The 12265-nt window shown below is 42.5% G+C and overlaps 1 protein-coding gene across 2 annotated transcripts in view; it reads left to right on the forward strand.

Moving 5' to 3' along the window:
- The window catches only part of nup42 (nucleoporin 42), a 48198-nt gene extending 39348 nt beyond the window's left edge, over window positions 1-8850 (forward strand). Inside the window, exons 1-7 of one of the 2 annotated variants that reach the window (XM_083774872.1) lie at window positions 1360-1600; window positions 3315-3585; window positions 4441-4529; window positions 5314-5393; window positions 6116-6202; window positions 6379-6481; window positions 7255-8850. In XM_083774872.1, coding sequence (XP_083630998.1) covers window positions 1438-1600; window positions 3315-3585; window positions 4441-4529; window positions 5314-5393; window positions 6116-6202; window positions 6379-6481; window positions 7255-7802 — 1341 coding nt within the window. In that variant the 5' untranslated portion in view covers window positions 1360-1437 and the 3' untranslated portion in view covers window positions 7803-8850. Of the gene's footprint in view, window positions 1-1359; window positions 1601-3314; window positions 3586-4440; window positions 4530-5313; window positions 5394-6115; window positions 6203-6378; window positions 6482-7254 lie in introns of those variants that run through there. The other variant, XM_083774873.1, reaches the window with a different exon arrangement.
- Window positions 8851-12265: the final 3415 nt, after the last annotated feature.

Raw genomic sequence — 12265 nt, forward strand, 5'->3', positions numbered from 1 at the left:
TTATTGTAAAAAATAAAAATAAAAATATTCACGCGTTCATATGTAGCTATTTTGTATTTACAATGAGAAGCAGCTGGGACCCGGATGTAACGTAGGAGGACTACAATATGACTACAAGAAAATCGCGCGTAAAAACTTGCGGGCGTGGCATCACACCGGAAGGAAGTGATGCCACCCTCAAATACGGTGTGGGTAAACGGTACCCACACCGGTCTATCTGTCCGTCTGTCCCCGATCCATCCATCCGCATAGCCAGCCAGCCATCTTGCCATGTGGTTCTCAACGTGGGGTCCAACGTGGGCTTGTCTGCTGACATTTTGCCAAATTGCCAAGGTGGGGCCCACCTAGGACCCAGGTAGAACCCACTTAAAGCCCACACGGGCAACCCAGGTGAGAACCATCTGGTGCCCACTGACATTTCCATATGGGTCCCATAAAGGTATCCCAGCTGGCTCCCATATATAGGTAGCCCACCTCTAAATCATATGGGACCCACGTCGGCTGGCGTACACATGTACCTCTGTGATTATTACTTTGGAATGAACTCCCCCGTCTCTGTAAAACTTTCCCCATCCCTATTTTTAAATCCCGTCTTAAAACACTTATTTATTACCAAGCTTTTACCCTAGAGTGAGATTTTTTATTTTATTTTTTGTTTTACTGTTTGTTTTGTTTTTCTCCACCCTGTTGTATATCTGTATCTCTATAATATGTTTTTGACGATTTTGTGCACTTTTATTTGTGTTTTTTGTTATGTTATGTTATGTACTGTAAAGCACAACTCTGTTGCTTTTTAATGTGCTCTATAAATAAAGTTGGATTGGATTGGATTATTCCCACGCAGTTTAACTGTACCAATAATGAATAATAAAATATGGAAATATTTGATTATGCATATTCACTCCAATACAAACATAATAAAAAATTGCCTACTCAAAAAATATAAACAAATTTGTTATCACATACCACCGAAATGTTATTGTTCCTATTGTGCACAAGCAGTTAAAATGTACCAATAATTTATAATAAAATACTGAAATAGTCCAATGCAAATATAAAATAATAATAAAATGATCGAAACAAATTGTTATAACATACTAACTCAATGTTATTGTTCCTAATGTACACATGTAGCCTACCTATGTGATTATTCCCAAGCAGTTTTATTCCCAAGCAGTTTAACTGTACCAATAATTTATAATAAAATGCATACGTGCGTGTTTGAGGTCTACAGCGCTACCGCTGCGCCATCTAGTGATGATTCCAAATACTTGAGGAGTTTCGCCTCATAGTTTCGCCTCTTGTAGCGTGGTGATGACGTAGAAACCTTGCGACGACAGTCAGTCAGTCCAACATGGAGGGCTTTTGGAGAAGAACGACAACACTTCAGTAAAATAAAGACTACACGAGTCGCCCCCACGAGTCTAAATTCACACCATGCCGGTGTGCAACTTCTTCGTTCAAGGCCGCTGTCGTTACGGCGACAAATGTTGGAATGAACACCCCGCGGGAGGAGGAGGAGGAGGTGGAGGAGGAGGAGGAGGAGGATATAGAGGAGGTGGAGGTGGAGATGGAGGAGGAGGATATAGAGGAGGTGGAGGTGGAGATGGAGGAGGAGGATATAGAGGAGGTGGAGGTGGAGATGGAGGAGGAGGATATAGAGGAGGTGGAGGAGGAGAAGGAGGATATAGAGGAGGTGGAGGTGGATATAGAGGTGGAGGAGGAGGAGGAGGTGGAGGAGGAGGAGGTGGAGGATATAATGGATATAATGACAATACCCGTTCGTATCAGCAGCAGCAACAGCAAAGAGGAGGAGGAGGAGGTGGTGGTGGTAAGTTCAGGGATAATAGTTTTGCTACTTTTTGAATTTACTTTAACAGCCATCCAAAGCAACGCATGCAAGTGATTGATTCATTGATTGATTGAAGTATGTATTAACAGTTTGCAGAATTACAGTACATTTTCAAGTACAACTCAATAGCCTACAAAAACTGCCCCACAAGTCAGAACCTAGCCCTCCAAGCAGAACCCAATGCTACTGAAGTTTCTGACATTTGTTAGACCCAGTGCATTGGGTCCTGTTGCAGCAGTATCCTGCCACCTGGTACGCGGACATTCATAAAACATAAACAACGTGGATAACGCCTGTCTGCGCTCTTTGACGACATTTTTTCGTGTGAGGGTTTCTGAATATGTGAAGTATAAGTACCTATACATGCCGCTGCGAATATCTCCTGTGGCGCGGAAGCCGTTAAGTATTTTTACTTTGTTTGACCGATTTGGTCGCTTTGATTCTTCTCTTCCTTCCTTGTTTATTGACACCTCATTGTACCGCCTATATGGCTAGCTAGTGGCTATAGCTATGACAGAGCAGATCAGAGGCACGTACGTAGGGACGCAAAAGCTAACCCCGCAACGGGAGGCGGTACAATAAACGGTAAATAAACAAGGAAGGAAGAGAGGAATCAAAGCTTCCAAATCGGTCAAACACAGATTAAAAATACTTAACGGCTTCCACAGCACAGGGAAATTCGCAGCGGTGTCCGGTGTAAACTAGAGTTCACATAAACAGAATAACTCAAACGAACAGAAGCCCTCAAACAGCGCAGACATGACGTATCCGACGGCATTTATGTCTGCGTTCTAACATTTACATACGAAAACACAGTTACGCACAGGGACCCCACGGGTAGCCCGGTTCGGCACGAATCGATTGGGCTGACCCACGGGGTTCCGAGAGGGGCTAAAAAACTGTCAACTGTGAGTGGACGACACCATAAAAGCATTACACTTGTTTACAAGAGGGTCCACCATTTTCATTAAATTCATCATAACATTTAGAGACGTACAAATATACACCTCTATATAGCAGAGGTAAAAATGGGAAAAAAACATATACAGTGAGGGGGAAAAGGGGTTGGTGGCAGTATGTTCAGTGTAAGTTTAGTATTTATTTATTTTGCACAGTATAAAAACAAAACCCAAGCCCAAGTGGCTTATTCGAGGCACCTATGTAAGACACAATAAAACATCCAGAACATGATTGTAAACAAGAAATTTAGAATTTCCAAGTACATGTGAAGTGTACTTTGTGTACAGCTCATGTAAAAAAATGCAGTTCTGGCTGAACCATGCAGTCGTTTTTTGCGATATGCTAGGGGGCCATGCCAAACGGTGAGGACGTGAAGCCCAAGGGCCACGACCATTGACCAATTGGCTGGCTGGCTGCAGTTATAGTTTGTGAATGGCCCTTTCAGGCTACTCAACAGTTGCTTTCCTTGCTATTAATTGATCTCTCTCTCTCTCTGTCTCAGGTTTTGGGAACCGAGTATGGGTGAACCCTTCTCAAAGGGGTGGAGGGAATTACATACAGCCATCGGCCTTCTCGTCTCAGGGTGGTGATGACTGGGGTCGAGGAGGAGGGGGAGGAGGAGGAGGAGGAGCAAGACGAGAAAACATCAAGAGCAACGACTTCAGTTTCTCCTCCCAGAGTCAGAATAGATTTTCGGCACTGACCAGCACTCCCAACACTTTTGACAAGGGTGGGAGAGGAAAAGCAGGAGGGGAGGAGAATGAGAAAACCTTGTAAGTCTGTGTGTTTTGGCAGTGCAGTATAGTAGGGATATGGGTTTCAAATGATAATCTCAACAGGGGTTGACACTAAGGTCTCAGAGGCACTTGCCCGTCGGACCTGTACTGCCTGTCGGGCAAGTACAGGTCATGTTCTATTTGCCCAAAGGTCATGCCCACTTGCCCGAAAAGTAAATTGTCCATTATAAAAGTGTGGGTAAAAATTGAATTACCGAATTTAACACTATTATTTTGTAATTATTTTTTTACTTTCGGGGGCTGTGTGATAAAACATGTCATACCAATTTATTTTAATGACAAATTCCTCCTGTATGAATGTGACTAAGCATTCACACTTGTTATTTTATATTCTTAAATGTAGCAACAGCGAAAACAGCACATTCAGGTAAACAGTGCTCTTATTTTACATCCCACTCTGGTGTTGTGTTTATAGATGGTTGCGTCCACTCTCAAACGATTACTTGCCTGGTCGGGCAACCTGAAAGCACACTCCTGCCCAAATCTTTTATTCACCTGCCAGAGGCAGGTGGGCAACCCTTAGTGTCAACCTCTGCTCATCAGTCATATGAGAGGCGGTGGTATATATATTGTGACTATACCACAGGCTGGGTTGCCAGTGATTATTCTCAACACAATACACAATTTCTCAAGCATATCCTAGAAGTTTGTTATCATGACAGAGAAATGTTTAATGTTGTATAAGGTTAGAACCAATTTGATACATAACATTCTGAGTGTTAATTTGACTTGGGGTGTACAAATAGAATAGAATAAACCACAATTGTCCATTAGTAAATGGTTTTGCTGTTAACAGTGTTTATGTGTACGTGACGTGTTGATCTCACCCAGGCAGGTCATTCAAAGTGACATGGAGAGTTGGGAGACTTCAGGCCAGTGGGGTTTCTCGTGTTATGCCGCCCACAAGCCGAACATATCAGGTTGGTTATCAAGTCATCTGTTTTCTGCTGCTAGTTATGTGTGTCTGTGGGGTTTATAAATATTGAACCAATGAAAAGTAGAGCATGTTGTGAATCCGACAATGGATCCATTACACATTTCTATTTGATCATTTCTTGAAAAGTAACAGTTTTTGGTGATACAAGGTTTCCATCTGACAGCAATGTGAACAATATTAAGGTCTTTACACGAGAGATTGTGATGATTAAACGGTCAAAGAATATTTAGCATTAAGGGCATCAAACGGGAAGCGAGGAACGCAGGCGTTGTTGCCTGGATCAATGACAGGTCTCCTCCAGGTCTGCTCAAGAGGGCCACTTTACACTAACTTGAAAAAAAAGTGTTTACGGTACCCTTTCAAATCAGGAAAGCATCTGTGTCATTTTAGATTTCTTTGGCTATTTAAAAATAGCAGATATATATATATATATAGCAGATATATCATAGCGTGTCACTTTGTGCTTTACATTATTTTACTCAAACTTTGTTTCTGGAGGTCCTTGAAACAAAATATTTTGAGATGGGGGGGTCTGTGGCCAAATACATACCATTTTGGGGGTCCTTGACATGAAAATATTTTGAGCACTACTCAACATACATTTTTCAGAAATGGATAGGATTTAGAAGACAGTTTTAGTTAGCCTCGGGTCTTATTTAATGGGTTAAATATGTGAATCTTTTATTTATAATTGTAGTCACAAAATACAGAATTCACAGTCACTAAGACTTGACGATGAACTGCGATCGTTTGTGTTCCATTTACAGGTTTTTCAGATCTGTCTCCAGAAGAACTGAGACTGGAGTATTACAACATTACAAGAGCTTCAGGAGACCTACAGAGCTACGTGAGTTTTAAACCCATTCTGGGCGGGAAGTTTGGAACCCCTTTTGATGTTTTAAGCATCATGTTATACTTTAGTTATTGAAAAATAGCAGAACTACAAGCTCATAGTGTGGCACTGAGTGCCGCGCTACAAGCTTGTAGATCTGCTATTTTTTTTTAAATGTGAAAATGTGGTGCAAATCTTTGAATATATATTCTTTCAGAGCGAACGTTTTTAACTCAAATCTTTGCTTCTGGGGGAGGTCCCTGGAACAAGATATTTTCAGATTGGGGCCCGCGGTTAATTACATATATTTCTGGGGGTTCTTGACATGAAATGTTTGAGCACCACTGACATAGAAACATGGGTTTTTCAGAAAACTGTGACTGTCTAAGCCAGGGCTGCACAGGTTACTACTGCTAGTAGAAGGAATGCTGATGCCAAGCCCAAAGTTGAACATGGTCGTCAGGGAATTTACCCGATACCAAAATCTGAATTCAAATAGTTCAGTGGGGTTGAAAAAGCCATTTCTGCCTTTTGCATGAGTAGTAGTGTGCTGGAGAAAAGATTGACTCCAATACTTTTGGTGAACGAGTGTTGAGTGATAATGATGCATACTTAGCTAGCACTGCCATGTCACGTCTCTCAGATGTATTAACTCCTTGTGATATAAGACCTATTAGTAGCGACAGACAGCTGATCGATAATTGAATATTAATGATATATTTCTCCTCTGACATTAGGCTAATGGTATTAATCAACTAGTCAACCAATGGAGAAGCAGGGTCCAGGAGTTGAGAGCTATGAATGCAACTACTCAGGGTGCTATGGTGAGACACACGGACGGACACACACACACACACACACACACACACACACACACACACACACACTCTGAGCTTGTACTGTACATCTGCTCAGTGTCAGTGTGTCTTAACTACTGATTTAGAAGGCATTTGCAGAATAGGCAAGCAAGCAGTAATACTTGTTCCTTTGTGTATGTCAGCTTGCAGAGTTAGACAACCCAGTCCCTCAGGAATCCTCCGGGGGGTTTGCAACAACAACAGCAGCTGCTTTCGGATCCTCTACATCCAGCTTTGGGAGTGGAGGTACGTGTTAATTATAATCGTGTTAAATGGGTTAGCCAGTTAAAGCCTATATTCTTAATTGACCGGTGGAGTCCCCCCAGGGCTCTATGTTAGGCCCCCTCCTCTTTTCTCTCTACACATTCTCTTTGCTAAGAACAGCCAGTCCAATCCACTTTATTGATAGAGCACGTTCACCAAAGCACTCAGTAAACTCTGTAAGCAAATATAAAATACCATGTCAAACAACAGCACAGTAGCTTGTAGCCGCATTGATTGATTGCACATTGTATTCATAGTATTTAGAACGGGTACATTTCAAAAGAAAGCTCAAGCCAATACAAAAACTGCTACGAGGATGAAACCATAAAAAGCACTAAGACTTGTTTACACCAGGATCGTCCAGTACAACGTAGTGTTAATAGCCCCAATGTTTTCAGAGCTATGTCTCAAGTGCCAGCAATTGAGTGAGTGCTTTTATCGCTAAAGGAAGTGTCTGTGCGTGCGTGTGTCATTTTGGGCTTGTTTATTGTGCAAATCCTCTGAGCGAACTCCATAAAGGAGAACATCAGTGATTGATTTAAAATGTAAGTACTGGTTGATGTTGAAAAAGGTGTGTATTATTCATTCCAACAGTAAGAATAAAACAAAATCATCCTATTTGGGTGATAGTGATGGTTTATTTAATTTTGATAGCGTTTCCCATATTTCTACCCCCAGTTTTTCTGTTCTATCTAAACATTTTTCAAAAAAAACCCCAAAAAAAACGATACATTAAAACCTTTGTGTCAATGTAGGCTTTGGGTCGTCAGCGCCTGCAGCACAGGCTAGTAGTTTCAGCTTTGCTGCTCCTAGTGGAGGGTTTGGCGCCCCAGCGGCCTCGGCGGCTTCAACAGGATTTGGCAGCGCCATAGCGGCACCCACACAGCCTCCCACTGGGTTCGGCTCCGCCCCGATGGCCTCGTCCTCCTCCACTCCCTCTGCTTCTGGGTTCTCCTTCGCCTCGCCGTCCGCAGACAAAGCACCGACGGCCAATTCAGCGTTTGGGACCGCTTCTGGGTTCAGCTTCTCCTCGACGGCCAACGCCCCAGGTGGAGGGTTTGGGAGCGGCTTCGGTGCTGGCGCGTCGCAAACGGGGGGAAGTGCTCCTAGTGTATTTGGACAGACGAGCGGAGGGTTCGGGGCGCCTGCTGTGGTGGCAGGTTCTACGGGAGGGGCGGCAGACTGCCTCTTCACCGCTCGGAGCGAGCTGACGCCGGAGGAACTGATTCAGTTTGGGGCCAAGAGGTTCACCCTGGGCCAGATCCCTCTGAAGCCTCCCCCGACTGACTTACTGGTGGTGTGAAAGCAAGACGGATTCATTGAAATACAAAAAAACAGAGGTTTCTGTCTGGGTACTGCTTTGTGAACACTAAAACCACAGACATATCATGTCAATGTGAATATTACATGTATTTTTTTCATAATAACATAGAATTCTTCATGTGAATTATTTTGTATACTCACATGGATCACTTTTTTAATTCATGTGAACTTTTCTTTATCACATGGTTCAATTAAGAAAATAGTGAATTTGTATAATAATCATAATCACAACTCAATTTAATTACAAACGTCTTACAAATGTCTCTTTTATAAAGATTGAACTGGGCCTTACAGTACAACATATACATTTGTTTTTGTCTCATACCGTATTCCCATTTGTGTATTAACCATTACATTACATATTCATAGATTATCACATTTAAAATAAGAATGTGAATTTAGCTATGCAAAAAATATGCATAAGAGGGCTTGAAGTTTTAAATAGTTTTCTTCTGACGTTGTCCTTGTGTCCTCTCATGTTAGATTGGCTTTTGTGCACACTCTTTGTAAGAGAGTGACCATGAGAGAAAATATTATCAAAGTAAGGAATAAAGATAAGCTTTTTATAAATGAAAGCCACTTATTATTTTGAATTTAATCCGCTGTGCTGGGTGACTAGCTAAATTAAAATGTCTTAAATAAACCTGGATTCATAGTTCATAATGTCTGTGCAGATAATAGCTCAACGCTTCACATAAAAGTGTCTTCACACACGCAAACACATGAAACAACACACCTATCACCAATGGAGCTGTATTTTCACTTGACGTATTGATCAAGTATGTTATCTTTGTTCTCAGTAATTCGGTGAATACAGCAACATGCAGTTGTAGTTCCACAGATTTGACAGAAGAGGGCAGCAGAATACAAGTTGTAGTTAGAATGCAGCACTATGGAGAGAGAATGCCAATTCAGTGGCTATAATGTTTTGTATTCTAGCCACTATTGTCAGATCATCTCACGTTAGATGGTTAGATCTTTCTCACCAGTTTTTAACCTACGGTAATAAACTTTGTCCTATTTATTTACTCTGATCCTTGTGTGACTGATGTTAAATCAACTGACCCACATAATCAATTTACACCACCATGATGGCCTCGAGATACTCATCGACGCAGGCTAGTCTTTCAATTGATGGGCAGCAATGAGTAAGTGGGATTTGAAACGGATCGTCGTTTTAGGTCTTGGGCAGCTAGTGGGACCAAGATGAAAGCAAAGAGAAAGCAATAAGCCATTCTGCTGCTATAGGAGCTTTAGCGCTGCTGAGTGGGGCATATTTTTAGCTGACAGGGACCGTTATCGGCAAGCCGTGAAACTGAGCTCGAGCCGTCTCCAGTGAGAAAGAGGGAGAGAGATGAAGTCATCAATAGTCAATTATCTAACACTGCTCAGGTCTGAGGCATTCTCTAGCCAATGCAGTTCTGTGCATATAGCTATACATGGTAACACTACATTGATATGAGTCCGCCTGGCACCACATAGTACATTTCTCTCCTTCTGCTCACTCTTTGCCAGCAATCCCCCTGTCTGCAGATAGTGAATAAATAATTCACCAGATTAATGTGTGATGAGGCGAGGGGAGGGGGGGGGGGGATCTTGTGAAAAGTCTTGCACCCTCATTCAGGCTTACTTAAAAATGAAATGAATACGTACAAAATTCCCGTTCAAAGACTTTATTTGAACGCTAAGAAATATGAGTGATTGCAATTTTCTTGTGTTTGTTTCTTCAACAGCAAATAAGCAGCAGGCCTTGCAGTTACTGCTGCAGTTGCTGTTTTTCAATAATGTATGCATGAGCTGCACAGCACGGATCAGAGCATATTAAAGATGATGGGTGAGTCTGAGGCCTGTGTGCACTGTGCATCCATTGTAGCCTAACATCCATGCATACTTACAGTACATACATATTCATCCTCGCATACATACAGTATACATCAAGCATGCTTGAATACACACACACACACACACACACACACACACACACACACACACACACACACACACACACGCAAAACATTCTGTACACAGTGTACACACTACACATAATGACCAATATACTTTATTATATAATGTATCGTCTTGTATTTTCAATTCAATTTTGAACGGTTAATCACTTAAGCCTGGGATATTGCCTTGTAATTGTGGTATATTAAACACTTTCTATAATTACTCTTCAAATGTCACTTTTAAGACCACATGCTGTCGATAGTGATGAGTACAGGGCATTTACTTCCACTGTAATTTTCTTCCCCCCCCCCCCCCCCCCTCGGGAATTCTGGAATATTCTCAGAGGGATAGAATGGACACTTTGCTTGTTTACAACCCTCCACGTGTGAGATTGGATTCTTGAGGAATTACATTTTGAAATGGCAGTGGCCATTTATTTCCGGTGACACCCATACACAAATAAACACGCCCGCGGCTGACCCACCATGTACGGAATCCATTTCCTCTTTCATACTTACTTGTCTCATCCCGTCACCCCATCCCAGCCTACCATGAGATCATGGATAACCACCACACACACACACACACACACACACACACACACACACACACACACACACTCACTGTGTACAGGGGGGCTAACTGAATTACCTGGGATTTGACCCCAGCAACATGGCCAAATACATCTCCATGGATGGCTCTAATACATAGCACGCTGCTCTATAGAAGCACTGGGGAGTCGGGGCCCCCCCCGCCCTACTAATGGCCCTATTTAGACTTTTACACTTTTAGCCGGCAGGGTGGAATGGACCTATCCAGCAAACCATAAGCATAACTGATGATGCTGGCTTTGGTTTCATCCTGTTCAATAATGGCAGATATCCGAGGCACCACGTCTCTGTACGTGTGTGTGTACTTCTGTAATCCATGTAACTCGAGAACCGTTCGCCCCACAGACTTCAAATCCCACACACTTGTTCCACACCCCACAGGGAGTGCAGTGCCCGGTGTCGCCAAAGAACTGCCACAAAAGGCCTCTGCCTGGGCTCTGGACAGGGCCCTTGTCCTGCTCCGCCTCCATATATGGAGCTGGCCTGTTCTAACATCACAACAGTCCATATTTGGGCATGACTGACACAGAACTCCATATATAGGAATAAAGTGACACAGAGAGACAGATTCTGAAATATCCATATATCGGCATAAAAGGGACACAGACGTGGAACGGGTACTCTGACACGGTTACAACGGGTATTGCATAGCCGGGTGGGGCATGGATCTCCAACTTCCGTCGTTACAGACTCGGTGCTCTACAGCCGGGCACCGGTCTAGTTTAAATAAATAGCAGATCTATAAGCTTGTAGATCTGCTACTGTTGAAGATGTTTGAATAGGGCTTAAATGGATAAATAAAACAAAGTTGCATTTATGTAGGTATTTATTTTGATCAAAAGGTTAATTGTGATTATTTGTTTTCTTATACCGGTATGTTAAATGTTCTCAAATAGAAACTTTAACCAAGTTTTTTCAAATTATTTTTGGACTCTCCAAAATGGGGATTGGCAACGGTTGGCCTCTAATTGTTCCACAGGCATGGTTAGAGAGCAGAACCTTAACCTTAGGGCCTCGTCGTTACAGAACACCAGCTTTGGATCATCTAGCACTGGCGTTTAATGTTTAATGAGCAGTGATTTTGAACCATTCCCTGTTGCTGTGGCAGAGGAAAACATGGCCTGGTAATTGGAACAAAGACTCTTAGCACCGTGGAATTGATTGTGTTGTGCCACAGTGGCATGCCTCTGGGAAACGGGACATTGATCCTGCAGGCACTGATTTATGCCTGTTTGAGTGGCTATTGTTGCATGGTCCGCTGAACAGCACGACGGGCCTATGGCTGCCGGCAGGATTTCTGAGATGAAGACGCCCGTGTTGTTATTTTCTTTGCACTAAATTGTTTTCTTTGCACTCTGTGGTCACTCGTCACTGTTCGTCACAAGTCACTCTGGATAAGAGCTAAATGCCCAAATGTAATAGTCTGTATAAGTCTCACATGATTGTCAATGAATCTAGATTAGTTAATATAAGTAATTCATAGGGTAATGCTGTTGGAGAAGCAATAAGACCCATTTTACATTGTAAGTGAGACTCTACTCTAGACCCATGAAAGTGCTAGGAGGTGTTATTCAGCTTTTCAGTTGTACAATATTATCGAATAGACTATAGGCAACAAACCGTTGTTATTACAGCCTGCTAGTGCAAGTGTGTATGTCTTTGTGAGTCTGTCTGTCTTTCTGTCTGTCTGTCTGGTTTGGATTGCATGACGCTGCTTTCATCGGCTAGTATACTGTATTGTAAAACAGTCCAAGGTGTCAAATTCAGAACATTCAAGGCTATACTATGACTGTTTCTCTTTGGATGAAACCCAGACTTTGATGAGCTGTTTGGGTCAGACCCAGCATGTCTTTGACAGTATGATTCTCACTGATACACACAGATA

This window comes from Protomyctophum parallelum, assembly GCF_964188405.1.
Source record: "Protomyctophum parallelum genome assembly, chromosome: 1".
Lineage (NCBI taxonomy): Eukaryota > Metazoa > Chordata > Actinopteri > Myctophiformes > Myctophidae > Protomyctophum > Protomyctophum parallelum.